Below are 18,504 nucleotides of genomic sequence, written 5' to 3' on the forward strand. Positions count from 1 at the left end.
TTTGATTGAAAAACATTTTTAAAATCTACAGACGTCCTTCAGGGCATTTCACTGAGTGGAGGCTGCTGGACACTATGGGGCTTATTTACTTACCCGATCCCACGGAGTTCACAAAAGTGCATTGTCCGATGATCATGCACTGAGCCGCGATTCACTAAGATTGACAACCCGTAGGCATATAGCTGTAGGGTGATGGCACAGGTGCCGCTTCGAACACGTTTTTGGCCTGTTTTTAAGCAGTACATCAAAACGGGTCAAAAACGCGTTTTTTGATGGACTGCTTGAAAACAGCCCAAAAACATCTTCAAAACGCCACATGCGCCATCACCCTTAGGGGCCGTTTTCAGTTAGTGCATTTTCAGATCATAAAAAATGCAGGCGTTAAAAACGCATCCGTTTTTGTCTGTTAATTGCGCAAATTCGGAAAACTGGACAAAAACGCATGTATTTCTTACGATCTGAAAACGCACTAAAAACGGCCCAAAAACTGCCTAAAAACGCCATGTGTTACATCAGTGTTCGTGGGCTACGTGACTGGGGGGCAGGGCAACCAATAGCCACACCTGATGGGCCGAACTTAGGGCTTAAAAGAGGGCTGGTGACGTCACTCACCCTCTTTCTGGAATCCCTCCCACCCTAATTATTAGCATATTGCAAATAAAATGTCACAGCTGGCGGTGTTTTGTAGAGGGGGCGAGGACCTACATGCCCTCTAACGAGGCTGGCATTTCAGGTGCCCTTTAAATATGTTCTTATTGTTAAGAGTAATAAAGTTGCTAATCTATGAGTAGGTGTTGAAATGGTTAATTTATGTTAATGACGCTGCCGCCGACTCCCTGATGTCACTCCACAAGTTTACTATAATATCTGTGATTATTTCTGAGGGTGATGTCACACGTGGCATTTTTGGTCCGTTTTTAAACATCCGTTTTCAGTCTGTTTTTGGCAGTTTACCATGCATTTGGCTGCTTACAACCTGTTTATCTATTAAGATAATTGGGAAAAACAGACTAAAAACGGACCAAAAACGCCATGTGTGGCACCACCCTAAGGGTGATGCCACACATAGCGTTTTGAAACCGTTTTTGGTCCGTTTTAAAACAATCCGTTAAAAAACGCATTCGTTTTTGACAGGTTTTCCAAATTGGCACAATTAAAAATGGACAAAAACGGACGCGTTTCCAAAAAATGCATGCGTTTTTCAATAGATTACTTAAAAACGGACCAAAACCGGTTTCAAAACGCCATGTGTGGCATCACCCTTAGAGGGGACAAATGGTTGGTATGGGCACGTTCAAACGTTGCGTTTTGGTTGCGTTTTCATTGCGTTTGAAACGCATTACAACAGCTGATAAGTGGTAATTTGCCTAATTACATTACCGTTTTCGTTTGTTAGCGCGATGAAAACGCAGGTCAAAATGCAACGTGTGAATGCGCCCTCAGGGTGTAAGGTTACAAGTATGCATGCAGCCCGATATCCTGCATGTGTCGCTTCCCCGCTCAGGTCCGCCGGAGTTTACCTTCTTCTTCCTGGTGCAAGTAAGTGCTTGTCTTGCGACACAATTTGAAAGTTAAATCCCGCACTTAGTCCGAATCTGTCGGATCGTCCGACGGCCCGCTCCCCGATTTGTGTTGCATGGAAGCCTGCACAGCCGCATCAAAATCCCAGCGCAGACACCTGTTAAAGTGCCAAAGTGCGATCCGCGGACCCTTAATAAATAAGCCCCTATGTATACGCCCCACGTACCGCTAGGCGTCCGTTCATAACGCAACGCTAGCGGAATGGGGAGGTCCCCGGCCCGAACGCACATGCGTTTCCAGGGAAACGCATGCGCTTGATAAGCCGATCGCATGCGTTTCTCTGGAAACGCATGTGCGTTCGGGCCGAGGACCGCCCCCCTGTGTGCTAGCTTTGTGTTATGAACGGACGCCTAGCGGTACATGTGACCGCGGCCTAAGGTGTATGAGTGTGGGGCTGTGAGTATATGTCAGTGCAGCATATATGTTTATATTCGGGTGTAATGGGCGGGGCAGGGTGGCAGCAAGATTTTATGCATATTGGGGCGTATCGGGGCCCCCCCGTTGTCTTGTTGCGCCACTGTTAAAAAGTAAATAAGTCCATCTCAGTTCTCCATTTAATTGTGGGGGATTGGATGAGGCAGATAGTAAGCGCTGTGCACACAGATAACACTTCATGTATTTAAGTTAACTTATAATTTAAACTTTCCAAGGGATTGTTCGGAAGATGAAAAACATGGCGGCTTCCTTTAGAAAAAAAATTTCACATCTGACCATAGATAGGGCAAGTTATTGCTACTAAGCAGCATTAGCTGAGCTGCAATACCAGCAGAAACCATGTACAGGGGGTGGCGCTCTTTTTGGAATAAAGCAGCCATGATTTTTTACCCTCTGGACAACCTCTTTAACCAGGCGCCCCGTGCTGTACTGTGCAGCCAGAATATAGACATTGAAAAATGTGATTCCAAAATGGCTTTTTTAAAAAAAGTGCAAATATTTATATGTATACATAGCACTGAGCTGCTGTATCTAAGCTGCTATTATGTAGACACCTTCCTTACATATAGCTGAGCTGCTGTATCTAAGCTGTCATTATATAGGCACACACCTTACATAGAGCTGAGCTGCTGTATCTAATCTGCCATTAAATTGGCATCCACCTTACATAGAGCTGAGCTGTTGTATCTAAGCTGCCATTATATAGGCAAACACCTTACATAGAACTGAGCTGCTGTATCTAAGCTGCCATTATATATGCATCCACCTTACATAGAACTGAGCTGCTGTATCTAAGCTGCCATTATATATGCATCCACCTTACATAGAACTGAGCTGCTGTATCTAAGCTGCCATTACAAAGGTATCTACCTTACATAGAACTGAGCTGCTGTATCTAAGCTGCCATTATATATGCATCCACCTTACATAGAACTGAGCTGCTGTGTCTAAGCTGCCATTATATATGCATCCACCTTACATAGAACTGAGCTGCTGTATCTAAGCTACCATTATATATGCATCCACCTTACATAGAACTGAGCTGCTGTATCTAAGCTGCCATTATATAGGAATCCGCCTTACATAGAACTTAGCTGCTGTATCTAAGCTGCCATTATATATGCACCCACCTTACATAGAACTGAGCTGCTGTATCTAAGCTTCCATTATATATGCATCCACCTTACATAGAACTGAGCTGCTGTATCTAAGCTTCCATTATATATGCATCCACCTTACATAGAACTGAGCTGCTGTATCTAAGCTGCCATTATATAGGCATCCACCTTACATAGAACTGAGCTGCTGTATCTAAGCTTCCATTATATATGCATCCACCTTACATAGAACTGAGCTGCTGTATCTAAGCTGCCATTATATAGGCATCCACCTTACATAGAGCTGAGCTGCTGTATCTAAGCTGCCATTATATAGGCATCCACCTTACATAGAACTGAGCTGCTGTATCTAAGCTGCCACTATATAGGCATACACCTTACATAGAACTGAGCTGCTGTATCTAAGCTGCCATTATATATGCATCCACCTTACATAGAACTGAGCTGCTGTATCTAAGCTGCCATTACATAGGCATCCACCTTACATAGAGCTGAGCTGCTGTATCTAAGCTGCCACTATATAGGCATCCACCTTACATAGAACTGAGCTGCTGTATCTACGCTGCCACTATATTGCATAGGCACACACAATACAAAGACCTGAACTGCTGTATCTAAGCTCCCATGTACTATAGATATTTTGTACATATTGATTTTGGGGGGATATGAGGGGAAATCATCATTTGAAGACCCTGGGAATGGCCTTGGTTACATTGTGTGGGCAGGAGGAGAAGTCGTGTGGACGACCCACACTCCATTCTTGCCCTTGGACTGTGACTATTTCCGCCTCTGCCTGCAGACAGCGCCATACACTGTAGTGGCCAAGCTTTGCAACTGCAGCTCATGTAAATGTCTGGTCACAGAGAGAATGGAGCAACGTTACAGTCCTCAATGAGATCCGACAATCCCTTTAATAGTATTTCGCAATCAGACGAGTTCTGGAGCCCCAATGTGTGACAGCGCTCTAGGCAGGTGCCTATCTTGCCTTCTTAAAGGGACACTCCAGTCACAGCTGATTACACCTCGTGCAGGGCCTGGTGGGAGGAGCAAGACTCGACAATGACAATGAGTCAGGCCCCTCCCCTCAGGCCCTGCACAGTGTATTATCCCATGAATCAGCTTTGTCTGGAGTGTTCCTTGGATACATAAGATTCAGTTCTTGGCTCTCTTCCTCCAGGTGCTGAGCTCTTCCTGGGAACCTTCCATCACTTGTATTTCATGTACAAGTCAGAAATAGAATCAGTGCTTTCTATTGGAAGCTCCGTGCCGGGTGCAGGTTGTAATTACTGGCACCGATACCCATCACAATGCTCGAAATTCAATGGGGACCCGGAGGGGGAGGAGTTAGTCCAATTAATGAAGTGTAAATTAGGTAGAAAACATATTTGCCTTGGGGAGCTGCGAGGAGATGTATCTGATGCCAATGAAACTGTAAATTCTGTGTCGTGCGCTTTTCATGGAAGGCAAAGCAGCCGCACTTCATCACACGCCGATAGAATTCCCAGAATCCTCTCCATTATTCTTCATACCGGACAAGGAACACAACCGGCTACATGTAATCCATCTATTGTGATGATAAGGGTCTGCAGACCCACACGAGAGGATTTACTATTCACAGAAACAGCGCCACCATTGTGCATGTGGCGAGTCTGGTATAGCAGCACACACAGACGTGACTAGTGCCCTCTATAGTTATCTACAGAATGGGAGTTTTCCCTTTTACAGAACATAAATAAGGAGTTTTCCCTTCAAATGTAAAACAAACTTGTAAATATTGGAGGCATAATACAGAGCAGGAGGAGCGGAGTACAGTGCATGTAGTGTTGTATCTGCAGGCAGGTTATAGAGCAGGAGGAGCTGAGCAGATTGTACATGGTGTCCTATTTGCAGGCAGCATGTTATAGAGCAGGAGGAGCTGAGCAGATTGTACATAGTGTCCTATCTGCAGGCAGCATGTTATAGAGCAGGCCAAGCTCAGTGGAATGTACATAGATGGGCGGCACGGTGGCTGAGTGAGTAGCACTTCTGCCTTGCAGCACTGGAGTCCTGGGTTCGAATCCCACCCAGGTCAACATCTGCAAAGAGTTTGTATGTTCTCTCTGTGTTTGCGTGGGTTTCCTCCGGGTACTCCGGTTTCCTCCCACACTCAAAAACATACTGTTAGGTTGTTTAGATAGTGAGCCCCATTGGGGACAGGGACCAGTTTGACATGCTTTGTGCAGCGCTGCGTAATCTGTGTGCGCTATATAAATAAAGAATTATTATTATTATTATAGTGATGTATTTGTGGGGCTTGAAGCACAGGCATATCTAGTACGATACAACACAAAGGTCATTAATCCTCTGGGTTGGGGAGATTACTTTGTGGTCTAAGCATAGAAAACAACAGACAGGACACAGGGTAAGTAGATAATACAACATCCGGGGGCTATCCTAGCGCTGGGTCCTGGAGCGGCTGATTTGGGGATGAGGAAGATATGGAATCTGGTAGTGCGGGAGTATATATGGGGGTATCAGTGGAGTCTCCTGCCCCATATAGTCATCATGTGCTCCATACGGCACAGAGCAGCCTTACTTTGTTACTATGTATCTGTTGAGGTCTAAGGTTATTTTGATATCACACATTTGCACTGATACATCCGTCTTCTATCAGGGTATCTCTACAGGTGAAGGAATATACAAGACGGAAACTTTGTTACTATGTATCAGTGCAGCCTCTTCGGCTTCTATTCTGGATCTGTACTGATACAGGTCTGGAAGACCCTATTAAAGTGCACCAGTATCCAGGCATTACCCAACGAAATCCACAAGACCTCTCAAGTAGGATATACTATGAACTAATCTTTCTAGAATTCCCTCTTTTCTGAGAAATGTCACCTACTTACCTATATAAAATCTCCAAATTCAGGTAAATATGATTCTTATCTCATTTTTACATGAGAATAGTCATGTTTGGTGGTTGCGGACAGGGTGAGACGCAATCTTTATTCCATAGCACCTAAAAAGAGCCCTTTTTTTGCAATTTTAAACATAAGAATCTCATCTTTCAGATGCCATCCGGCTTACGGTTCTGTGAGCTACAGAACGGGACATACTGGCACTAAAAATATATGTGGGAACTGGATCTTTAGCTGTAGCTCACATTTCCAACTATATCACAAAGACATAAGCCTGATGCAATTGGAAAGATAAGAGTCTTAACCTTAATATGACACCAGCAGCATGATTGTAAGTGCTATAGAACAGAAAATAGTGGCTTCTAAAGTGATGCTACCCCTGCAACCACTAAACTTGACTTCTCATGTGTAAATGGGATGAGAAGAGTCATATTTGCCTGAATTTGAGGGAGAACTTTTATAGGTAAACGGGTGAGATTTCACATAAAAGAGGGGACTCCAGAAAGGACATTTCATACCCGACCTGAGGGGCTGATAATTTATTGGGGGTGTAAAACTTGGTGACAGGTTCCCCTTTAAGCTCAGTGATGCACACAAAAAAGACACAATGGACTGGAAAGGTGTAAATGTATTTTTTATTATTATGTAGCGACACTCGCAGAGCGGATTTCACAAATATTAAACGCAGACTTAATACCATTTGCCCTGATGAATGTGTAGAGAAGTTTGCAGTCGGTGAAGTTGGTGACATCCAGGAACAGAAGTGATTATACGGGGAGGCGGGAGGTGTTACTGTGCTGCTCCCAGGTCACCCTCCATGCCAGATGTCCCCTTCCCGAGTAGCCCTTCATGTTCTTGGATGTCTTTGAGTTGAGTGAAGCTTAGTTTGTAGCTGATAGAGAAGGAGCGTTAACCCCGTCGCTGCCAGAGACTTTAGATGCATTCCTGATTTGCGTCCGTACAACCCGTTATTTACATAGGATTTAGCCCGGAATTGGGTTCATTTCATAATATGAAAAACAAAAAAAAAAAAAAGGAATTTGCTAGAAATAGAAAAAACCCTCTGAAATGAACCCTTCAGGACTGCAGATTCACACATAAACCACTTAAGAAACACATAAAAGACTCCTCCATCCAATCTGTTATTTAAAGACGACAGTGTCCAACATGGCCGCTAAACACTGGACGATGTTTGAGGTCATCAGGACGTCCACGTGTTCTTCCAGGTGGCGTTTGGGATCCTGTGATAAGAGGGAGAGGAGACCATTAGAGCACGATGTGAGCCATTATCTCCTTAAAGGGAATCCGTCAACAGTTTTGACCATACAAAGCTGCAGACAGTGTTGGGTATTGTCCCTGGAGAAATGTGTCATTATACCTTTGTGTGTGCAGTAAGTAGCAGTCGGACTGTAAAAAGTCAAATTATAATCCAGGTTTTCAGTTTCTGCTAGTGCTCTGGGCCGGTCTTTCAGCCTGAAGAGCTTTCTGCTCTTTGGAACGAACTGTTCTCAAGCCCCTCCCCTCTGCTCTGAGTGGCGGCTGTAAGTATCCAACCAAAATCCTGAAACAACTAGAGGGGATGGGCTGTGGAGCAGCACAGTGCAGATAGGAGAAAGCTCTTCAGGCTTCCAGGGCTGAAGATCTGGATTATAATTTCACTTTGTCACCACTTCAGCACACACTGGTCTGGTCAAACTGAACACCATCTGCAGCTTTGTATAGTAAAAACTGCTGACAGATTCCCTTTAAATAGACACAGACATCTATGGGACTAGTGACACTAGAAGGAGATGAAGCATCTCTCTATAGAGCTGCCACCTGGGCAGAACTGTTTTAGATGCTCATGGCAACCAATCAGAGCTCAGCTTGCACTTTCCTTCTGTAGGTTATAACAGGAAAGCCGAGCTCTGATTGGTTGGCATCTATGAGCAACTAGAACTGTTCTGCTCTCACACACTTCAGTAGTCTAACTATGAGTAGTCCACATGGCACTGACTTTATGTTTCAGTTCATTAGGCCTGTAACGGTCCCGGGTGGCAGAGGGAATGTCCCTGCATTATATTTCTACATAATGAAGGGACTCCCGTCCTCTGCTCTGTGTGCAGCCTGTGGGATTTACCTGGGTCGCACACATTCATGTGTAACAGGCCCTGCTATGCATGTCACAGACCCGGTGCTACCATCACACAGCTGTAGACTGGTCCAGTTGTAATACACACACGTTACCTACCTGCTTCCCCACATTCTTAATGGCAAGCTGCTCTGGTGTCATCTTATCTTCCTCTTCCACCGCCTTAAAAAAGGGAGAAAATTACTTAAAGACAGACCGGGTTTAATGTCAACGCATCATGAGTGATATTTACAATTTCTCTAACAAAATCTAAATTTGTGGCCTTGCTGAAGAGTAAAACAAAATAATCTTCTCCAGGTGAGGTCTGAAGAAGCTTAAAGGGAACCAGATTGTACCCTGTTAAACTACCAGCCCCCTCAGGTTGGGTACAAAATGTCCTTCCTAGGATTCCCTCTTTTATAACAAATCTCACCCATTTACCTAGATTATATATAATAGAAAATTCATGCGAGAATGAGTTGAGAAGAGTCATATTTTGCGGCTGGGATAGAAGAGTCAAGTTTAGAGGTAGCAGAAGTAGTGTCACTTCAGACACCGCTATCTTTGGCTCTATAGTTTATTAAAAACATTACTTTGGTGTCAGATTATAGATAAGAATCTCATTACTCCGATTGGGTTTTAGATCCTATCTGGTTTTGTAGAGCAAAGAACCAGAGACGGTTAAAGACGTTGTTGGAAATGGAAGCTGCAGATACAGACTCCATTCCCTGTCTTTACACCAGGCTTGTAGTTCTACGATTTATAAACAGCCAATTAATCTGAAATTTGTAACTTTGTAAGGAGTTGCTGAGCCTTGAATATCAATGTTCTCAGTGTAAGATTTGGGAATGGGATGTGATTGCCATGGCACCCAATGACTGGGTGTTCTCGGCTGCCGCCATCACTGGATCTATATAGAGGATGGGAGCCGCCTCTCAGCTCCCCATTCCGAAAGGTTTGGGATTTTGACATAGGCCCAAGTGTCCTGACTTCCATTATACCGCACAATCAGCATCCAGCTGCCTATTAAGACATTGGATGGAGCTTTGCACGAGGTCAAGTCCAGACATGTTGGATCTGCCGTGCAAATCGCAAGGGTTCCATACATGTGATATGAGGTTATTGAACACATCACCCACACGTGCCGAATAACTGAGCAGATAGAATAGTCTTAGTATATAAAGTCCAAATTGTCCCTCTTTTGCATTCCACCGATTTACGGATAAGACTTGGTATTGTCCAAATATACAAAGATGAACATCAGGGAGATATCAGCGCAGATTCTTCTGTGATTACATTGTATAAAACTTTCTATAACCTTATATCTATTTATAGCCGGGAAATAATACCGCCGCGTTCCTCCTTTATATCATACGAGCCTCAATTAATGAAATGTGCGTCCATCAAGTCTGACGACGTAGAAGACAACTGGATGTTCCCCTCCTGTCTGACGCTGTGACTGCGAGCGAGAAGCCACAAGAGAGATTTCACCTTGGTGTCTTATAAAGCTACAGGGGAGGCAGCGACTCCATGCCTGACACCCACTCACATCCACATTGGGGAAAAAAGAGAAAAAAGATTGAAATGACAACACACGCTACAGGCTCAGGGACTAATCACATCCCGCTGCACGGCCGCTCCAACGTGTGTCTGATGTATGTAAATGGGATTCGGTAATGAGCTGCCATTGTAATCACATGACCCTACATTAAGACAGACGGAAGGGGTGAATGTTTCCTGCGATTCCGCCAAAAGACAGGACAAAAATCACCTGGTGCCCAAGGCAGGAAATTTACAATGGGTCCCTTCAGCTTACTCCTAACAGGAGAGGGGGTAACAAGATTGGTCTAATGTGAGAACCAAAACCCCAGCTATCTGGAGAACGGGGTTTCTAGTATCACTAATGGGTGAGAACAGGACGCATGCTCATCCTAACGCTCCCAATCACAGAGTATGTGAGTGCTAGAGATAGCCGAGCGCTGTGCTCAGCATTTGCCGACGTTTCTATACTATTGAATGGAGAAGCCAGTCCCATGCTTGCCTGTTGCTACACCAAAGACCTCTGTTCCCGGAATATTGAAGGTCCGATTTGTGAGGTTGCAGTGGGTAGCCATATGATAAAGGATAACTAGTAGGTACAGCCCCTTAAAGAGATTCTGTCAGCGAATACTTCGCCTCCGACACCAAATATTTTGTCATGTTAGAAATGGTTAAAGGGAACCTGACAGGTCGATTTGGGACATTAAACCCTCAACAGATCCTTATGGACCAGTGGTTTAGTGTCCCTTACGGGCTAAAACCCCATCGACCAAAAGTCCTAATCGACCCTGTATGAACACTGCCCCATGCAGCATGAACTCGGACCATGTGCTTGTGTCGTCCTCCCAGCTGGTAGTGGTCCGGATCCAGGCTTGATGGGCCTGCCCTATATGGTAATATATACAGTGTAGGGTCAATTCTTTCGGATATTTCCCCCATAAATAGAGGATGAAGTATGTAGGGTCCACCATCTCTTTTACATGTATATATACTGCCGCTATGCACGCTCCAAACAAGGCCCTGTCGATCCCCCGCCCCTGTCCTGCCTCTTCCTATATTTCTGTAAACCCCCCAGTCATAACGCATGTGGCTACCTTGTTATAGTTCTTGGCGAGCTCTAACATCTCCTTCACCACCGTCTCGTTGAGCTTACAGTGCTCGCTGTAGTCTTGGAGCGTCAGTCCTTCCATCCAGCTTTTCTTGTGTAAGTTCAGCAGCATCTGGAATAGAGAACGAAACACAGAAAAATTAAAAATACCTGATAGGAACAAAGCAAAAGTTTGCAATTTTTGCACATATTTTATACAAACAGTCTGGGCGCCTTCCATGCAGGTAACACAGCTCACTCCAAATACTTATTGCTAGCATTTAATGTCACCAGCTTTGATCCCTTAGGGATCCCTAATCACTGTATAAAGGACCGACAAAACAGTGAAGTATAAGGACAAATTCACACGACTGTTGGAGGATGTATATACGTCCCCGATAGGACGGCAAGGGGCGCACAAAACCGTTCAGGAGCGGTACGGTGCAGCAGACGTGCGGCACGGTACCCGGGGAAAAGATGGGACATGTCCTATCATTCCCCGTATTACAGCGCCGTGCGCCCCGTATCTCTATGGAGAGCGGCGCGGGTAAGCAGCGTGCGCCGACACGTGTTGTTAATGTGAATGCAGCCTAATGGTCAGCCGTCTCCCGCAGATCCTCGCTACATACATACAACAATTTCTGTTGTTCTAAAATTTTTAATAAACAATCTCTACCCCCTCCCCCCCCCCCCTGCTGTTCCAGGTTCCTGTACTTGCTGCAGGAATATCATCCCAACGAGGACATGTGACTGCTACATCCACTCACTAAAACAGAAACCTTCGCAATCCAGAGAACGGTGGTTCTGTTCTGGTGATCGGGTTCAGCAATGGGACTCCTGAGCAGGTAGCGGTAAGTTCCCCCATTACCCACATGATCATTTATGTTGTTCCCAGCATCTTATACTGCAAGTTGTATTTCTTCATGCAAGAAAAAAAAAAAAACTTCCCTTTTGCACTTTTTTGAAAAAATAGAACATGAAGCAAAGCGGAAAGGTAGGATCCCACCTACTCCCTGTCCGTCACTTATACAACTCGATGCAATATCAGAAGATAGAAGTAACATGCAGCGGAGACCCTCACCTTCTGTTCCAGTTCATTCTTCCTGTAGTTAATGGTGATGGAGTAGTAATGTCTGTTCAGTCCGTGAATTAGCGCCTATGGGAAAACACAAAGACATCAGGTTACACAAGTCTCATCTCTTGTCATTCTCGAGAAATCGGCGCCATACGTTTGGGCTTTCTATTATAAGTTGGGGGGTTACTGGATTGGAGCAGACAGTCTAGCACCTCCCACTTGACGGTGCAGAGCCTAATTAACATACAAACATAAAACTGGGTGCTGGAGAGCGCCACAGATTAAAGGGTGGAAAGAGTTGTTGAGAACCTGTCACCAGGTTTTACCACACTAAACTACAAGCCTCCTCAGGTAGGGAAAGTCACTTTTAGAATTCCCTCTTTTCTGTGAAATCTCACCTGTTTACCTATAAAAAAAAAATCTCCACCAAAGAAATACGACTCTTCTCACCTCATTTTCACATGAAATGTGTCAAGTTTAGTGGTTGCAAGGGGGATGTCACTTCAGAAGCCCTTATCTTCTGTTCTATAGCACCTAGAAACAGGTTACTGGTGTCATATTAGTGCTAAGAATCTTATCTTTCCGATTCCATCTTGGGCTCATGGTTCTGTGAACTTCAGAACTGGACATACAGGCAGTTAAAAAGTGGGAACTGGATCTTTATCTGCAGATTGCATTTCCAACTGTCTCCAGTTCTGTAGCTCACACAGCCATAAGCCTGTGGATTCTTATCTTTAATATGACACCAGCAGCATGTATCTAGGTGCTATAGAACAGAAGGTAGGGACTTCTGAAGTGACACTACCCCAGCAACTACTAAAAGCTTGACTCATCTCTTGTGAAAAAGAGTCATATTTGCCTAACCTTGGAGGAGACTTTTTTTAAATACCGGTAGGTAAACAACTAAGATTTCACATAAAAGAGAATTCTAGAAAGGACAATTCCTCCCAACCTGACGAGGGGGTAGTAGTCTTATTGGGTAAAACCTTGCGAAAGGTTCCCTGTACGGAGCTGATCAATCGCTCATGCATCCCCCATACAATTCGCCTCATTCCCAACACTGGATGACGATCTGTAGATGACCAGGACTGTTGAGTCTATCAGAACATTACAAATAATTACAGACTCTTCTAAAACTAGAACGTATTTCCGTCTCATCGTAAAGAAATATTGTTACTAATAAAGAACTAACCAATAACAATCAATTTAGTTAAATAAGTTCTGGGCATTTGCTTCCTCGACACCGATCCGCAGTAAACAGATCGCTGGACGCAAAACCTGAACGGGAACAACTTGTAGCCAGACCTTTTACAGCTTAATTACAGAGAACGAGGAAACGCGACTAATTATTTAACATGGCGAAAAGCAGCCGCTCGTTATCCTCAATTAGTACAACCCGAGGGGCAGCCCAGGGGGTTTTTATTATTCTTCTCCGAAGCGCTCAATGTCCTTAACCCCTGTAAGAGATAATGAAGGAGCCGAGTGTTTACGCTGGAGGTCATTATACGTTGGCTGAAGGGTCCGGTGTATCGTATTCTCTAGAAACCAGCAAGTTCTGACTTGTCCGGCCTCCAACGTAAATCACAATTTCTCTTCTCATTAGGACAGGTTTTGTTTGTTTTTTTTGCTTTACATCTAAACTTGGAGTCACTGAACTATCAAAGTAAAAGATGTAATTTCATCTAAATGAGGTGTAAAAAAAAAAAACACAATAGAAAGCAATAAAAACTATTAAAAACCTCTTCCAAAACAGGTGTTAAGAGCTTGAATGGCCGTAGCGAGACCTAAATAATAACTGGTAAACCCCCAATCCCCAGACGATGGCCTCCACCTACAACAACACAGCTATAGGGTTACAGCTGCCCCCCCGGGGGGGGGGGGGCAATAATCGTTACCGGCCAGCGGGGAGGATGACTAGCCACTTATTTTTTATCGACTTTTATGATACATCTAATGTTTTAATGGTGGAAACCTATGAAATATGGTAATTACGGAGGCAAATTCATAACATTATGGTAATTTATGAGGTGGAAAAGTTCCACTTTTAACATGCAACGTTGGACTAAAAATTCTAAAATGTTGATTATTATAATAAAGGATCTCAATAAGTAATTTGCGTAATTTGTTCCCCTTCTACAAAGCTCGTCACGTCTGCGCTTTATAGACCTTTCTTGTGCATCAGAAGATGATACCTGGAAGTTCGGAGACCTGAATCCATTACAGGATCCCAAAGATCTGAAATGTAATGTTTGGTTTAAAGGGGCTGTGCTAAGTTTGGACTCATTATCAATATGATATGGTATAACAAGCTGAGGGTCCGGACTGCAGGGACCCCCACCTGTTCTCCAGCAATCCGGAGAATGGGGATTTCTTCCTCATTAATAGAAGTCCTGACTTTACATCCAATAGTATGAGTGTCGAAAGTTGCAGAGCACAGCACTCAGCTATATCCCTCAATTCCGTCAAAACGAGTATAGGAGATAACCAGGGGCTGTGCTCATCAATTTCTGACACTCCCATACTGCTGAAGGACGCAGCAAGATGAGCATGCGTTGCATTTTCTGGTCGCAGCAGTACAACCTCTACAAAGGGTTATTCTGCAGGCAGTAGTAAGGCAAACTATTTCTCCCAATATAGATGCATTCTTAGACTGTTATAGAGCAGGAGGAACAGTGTGAACAATGTCCTGCCTGCAGGCAGCTTATTACACAGCAGGAGGAGCTGAGCACATTCTACGTAGAGTCCTATCTGCAAGCAGCATGTTATAGAGCAGGAGAAGCTGAGCAGATTGTACATAGTGTCCTATCTGCAGGCAGCATGTTATAGAGCAGGAGAAGCTGAGCAGATTGTACATAGTGTCCTATCTGCAGGCAGCATGTTATAGAGCAGGAGAAGCTGAGCAGATTGTACATAGTGTCCTATCTGCAGGCAGCATGTTATAGAGCAGGAGAAGCTGAGCAGATTGTACATAGTGTCCTATCTGCAGGCAGAATATCATAGAGCAGGAGGAGCAGATCACGTATCATATATACACATACATTCACACACAACTTTGTTGTAATAAAAGCGAATACAGAGATTGCTCACATCCTCATCTTCCCGTTAAGCTTCTCCTGCTCTATAACTTTCAGACAAACAATAGGACTGCATGAACATTTTGCTTTTAGATGCGGACAGATCTTTTGGGATCCCCATGCATTACATATTGAGTAAGGTTTGGGTGACAATATCATATCCAATCAATATTCCCAGTACATAGTAATAACACGGAATATATTAAAATTATTGGCAATTATCTATTTAAAGAACACTGATGGGGACACGTTTCATACATCTCATAAGGACACAATGTAGTCCAGAGCGCGGCTGCTTTCTTCTCGCTGACCTACCTGTATAGACGGCTTGTTTAAGTGGCCAAGATTGGAGGTGGTCTGCCTCGGTTCGTGTCCCAGAACCATCATGTTGGCATTGATTAATCTGAAGGCGTCAATAACAACCTGTAAAAGAAAAAAGAGGAAAAATAAAAAACCTGTCACGTCAATCCCTTGTTGGACACGAGAACTGAACATCACGGGTCAGCGCGCGATCCGCTCATATAAGTTTTGGCCACGTTCCCGATACTCATTTAATTATAATATTAATAAAACCGCCCCCTGCCGGGGGAACCATCAGGACGTTGCTGGCGTTCGGGAAGGAATAAATAACATTAGTTATTGTATATTTTACCCTTCTTATAGGGAAACAAATCGCCATAGATGACGGATGGACCGAGGTTTAAGGGGATTTATGGATTGTCGGTTGATGCTTTCCGTAGACCCGACGCCTAAGGACCTAAGGACGTCTTATCTTCAATGTCAGGGAGCGGCTAAGACGTGAAAGTGAGCACAAGCTAAGGGACCACGTGGAGGCCCAGCCCTGTCACATCAATTACTGGAGGAAGATATGTGAAATGACAACAAAATTATAGCCAGCTAGGAACAATTCTCCAAATCAGATGGCTCTCAGAAGTTCAGGCCGTCCACGTCAACCTGCTGACAATCTGGTTTTGTCGGCTATTCCCCAAATACCGATGCAGCCCGTATGTGTAGGATGGACGCCGCAAGTGCAAGGTTATGATGACTACACGAGCCACAAACATGGCGGGAAGGTCACAAAGTTACTTCATCCTGACTACTTTGTTAATATATGAAAAATTAGAGAAAAGTGGTGACAAGTGATCAGTAGGACCTCTCCAATCACCGGCATACGGCACATGTGCTCCCTATCCGTCTATAAGCTGAAGAAAAGATGCACAGCGCTTCAGTCTGATGGTTTACCAACATATAATGGAAATATACACACAGGTTCTGAATGCAATTGTGAAAAACAAACCAAAACATAATGTAATGCCCCTCCGCCCCAATAGAAATTGGGTCTCCCTCTTGTGTTCAGTCCATGCCAGAGACTGCACCTTATTTTAACAATGTACAGCAGCAGAGTCTGATGAAGGTCCATTGAGTGACCAAAACGTGAAGCATTTCAGCTCCTCTCCTGACCATGGGTAAATAAATGGTATTACTACTACTAAGGCTTGGTTCACATCACGTTATTTGCAGGACGTTGTAAGGACACGGTCAGGGAGATTCCAACATGTCCTTACAACATATGGCACAGACATTTGACCCCTTCTCCCTCCTGAACACGGGAAGTGTACTCCCAATGTTGTCACTGTCCTAATATGGACAGTGACATCCCCTGGTCCTCCCTCCTGAGCGCTGTATCCGACTCGGCGGGGCTAGGGGGGGATGCAATACACTGAATCCGCTCGTATGAACCCAGCCTAAGCCCCCCCCCCCATTAATTTCTATACGGCTGAGCAGCAATACCATGGTCAGTTGTGGCGCCTAAAAGGCTATATGCACACAATAGAGGAGATGTAAAGGGGTTCTCCAGTGACAAACAAGTTAGTCCCTATTCACAGGGTAGGAGCTTGCTGATTGTCAGGGTCTGAGTGACAAAACCTCCACGGATCACACATCGAGGTAAGTTGTATCAAGAGATGGAGAGTAGCCGGTCGTGCATATTCTGACTGCACCATTCATCTCTATGGCACTGACAGAGATTACCAAGTACGGTGCTCAGCTGAAGATGAATATAGCAGCCGGCACACAAAGGTGCGCCATTCCCTTGATCTGTAGGGGTCCTATCGCTGAGACCCCCACCAATCAGCAAGTTAGCTCCTATCCTATGCAGAGAAGTCCTGGAACTGCGCCAGATTAATCCCCATGTTGTATGCTGGATAATTAATGGCGACTGGTGATTTGCACCTCCTATAACTTGGTCTACTGCGCTACAGTATTGAATTTGTTGGCACATGGACAATTTGGTGTTGGGCCACACCCACTTTTTAACCAAGAACACTCCCCTTCATTGTACGTCAGAAAAAAAAAAGTCAGAAAACTGTATAAAAGTTGTCTAAAGCCCTCAATAAATGTGGCGCACAACATTTTAAGTGCAAAATGCTCCTGTATTCTGGTGTAGAGCCATTGTTACATTTCCCTCAATGTATTTTAGGCCATGTGCTAGTTCTCGTTTATTTCCACTTTATGTATTTAAATGGACACAAACACACCACACGGTTTCTACAAATTTTGGAGCAGTTCCTATTCCTTCTTGGACGGTCCCTTTCTACTGCCATCGACCCATGAGACAATGACACAAGGATCTGCTGTGTGTAGCGGGATATTGTACATGTTCCCATGCTGGTAGCTCTAGGAAGAAAGCAGCCATGTTTTTCATTCACCTTTAAAGTTGCAGAACACTGATCTAGCAAAGCATCTAAATTTTGAAATTGAAGTCGCTTCCGCTTCACACCAGTGGCAGGACCTATTAACTGCACTTCAGACCACGCTGTTCCACGGAGCAGAACCTCAAAAAGAACTTATTCAAGGCAATGGATACAACATCAGAACCTGCAATGCTCCATCCAAACATGGATCCAGCAGAGCTGCCATCACATGTGGGATGATAGTTGTAGTAGTTATGTCCTTGTGTGCCTCAGTGTCCCCCTCCTTTGCCTTTACACATGGTTGTCTCCTATTATTACCCTCCTGGGTGGTGATAAACGTCCCTTCATTATCACAATGAAATCCCGGCATAGGATGAGGACGCTGGAGACTCCGGCGTGTGCCAGAGCAGTCTGTGCTTCCTTGGCTTCTGGACTCCGCTTTCTTGTCATCCTTCTACACTTGATTGGTCTCCCACAGATTTGAAAACCTTATGTACAATTTTTGGATTTGTTCTTATTTTTTATCTACTTGGAATGAAACCATTGCGGGGGGGGGGGGAAGGGATGAGTTACAATTCACATTCTTCTTTTCAATGATTTTACTAAATTAGTAAAAAGAAAGCAAGAAATCACAAACCACTTGGCCCTGGTTCACATTTAACCTTCTGTCCAGGTCAATCAATTCCTATTTAGTTAATCAGACTATTCTCCAAGGTACGGATTATAGAGACTGATCTAGACCTGACTACTATCCTCTTCAAAAAAAAAAAAAAAAAAAAAAGCCACAGACCATGTCAGGCATTGGCCCCATATTGATGTGTATCCATACCCTTATGTATATGGTAGGTCACAACAGATCTGTGAATAATGCATTTAAATTCCAGCTACAATCCTG

General features: G+C 44.2%; 1 protein-coding gene across 1 annotated transcript in view; it reads right to left on the bottom strand.

The window, feature by feature from the left end:
* Nucleotides 1-6,648: 6,648 nt before the first annotated feature.
* Nucleotides 6,649-18,504, bottom strand: part of PSMD14 (proteasome 26S subunit, non-ATPase 14) — a 49,505-nt gene continuing 37,649 nt past the window's right edge. The window contains exons 7-11 of the mRNA XM_072121887.1: nt 15,232-15,339; nt 11,849-11,923; nt 10,775-10,900; nt 8,262-8,324; nt 6,649-7,272 (exon numbers count right to left, since the gene is read on the bottom strand). Coding sequence (XP_071977988.1) covers nt 7,174-7,272; nt 8,262-8,324; nt 10,775-10,900; nt 11,849-11,923; nt 15,232-15,339 — 471 coding nt within the window. The 3' untranslated portion in view covers nt 6,649-7,173. The remainder of the gene's footprint in view (nt 7,273-8,261; nt 8,325-10,774; nt 10,901-11,848; nt 11,924-15,231; nt 15,340-18,504) is intronic.

The sequence above is a fragment of the Engystomops pustulosus genome, chromosome 8, assembly GCF_040894005.1.
Source record: "Engystomops pustulosus chromosome 8, aEngPut4.maternal, whole genome shotgun sequence".
NCBI classification, from domain to species: domain Eukaryota; kingdom Metazoa; phylum Chordata; class Amphibia; order Anura; family Leptodactylidae; genus Engystomops; species Engystomops pustulosus.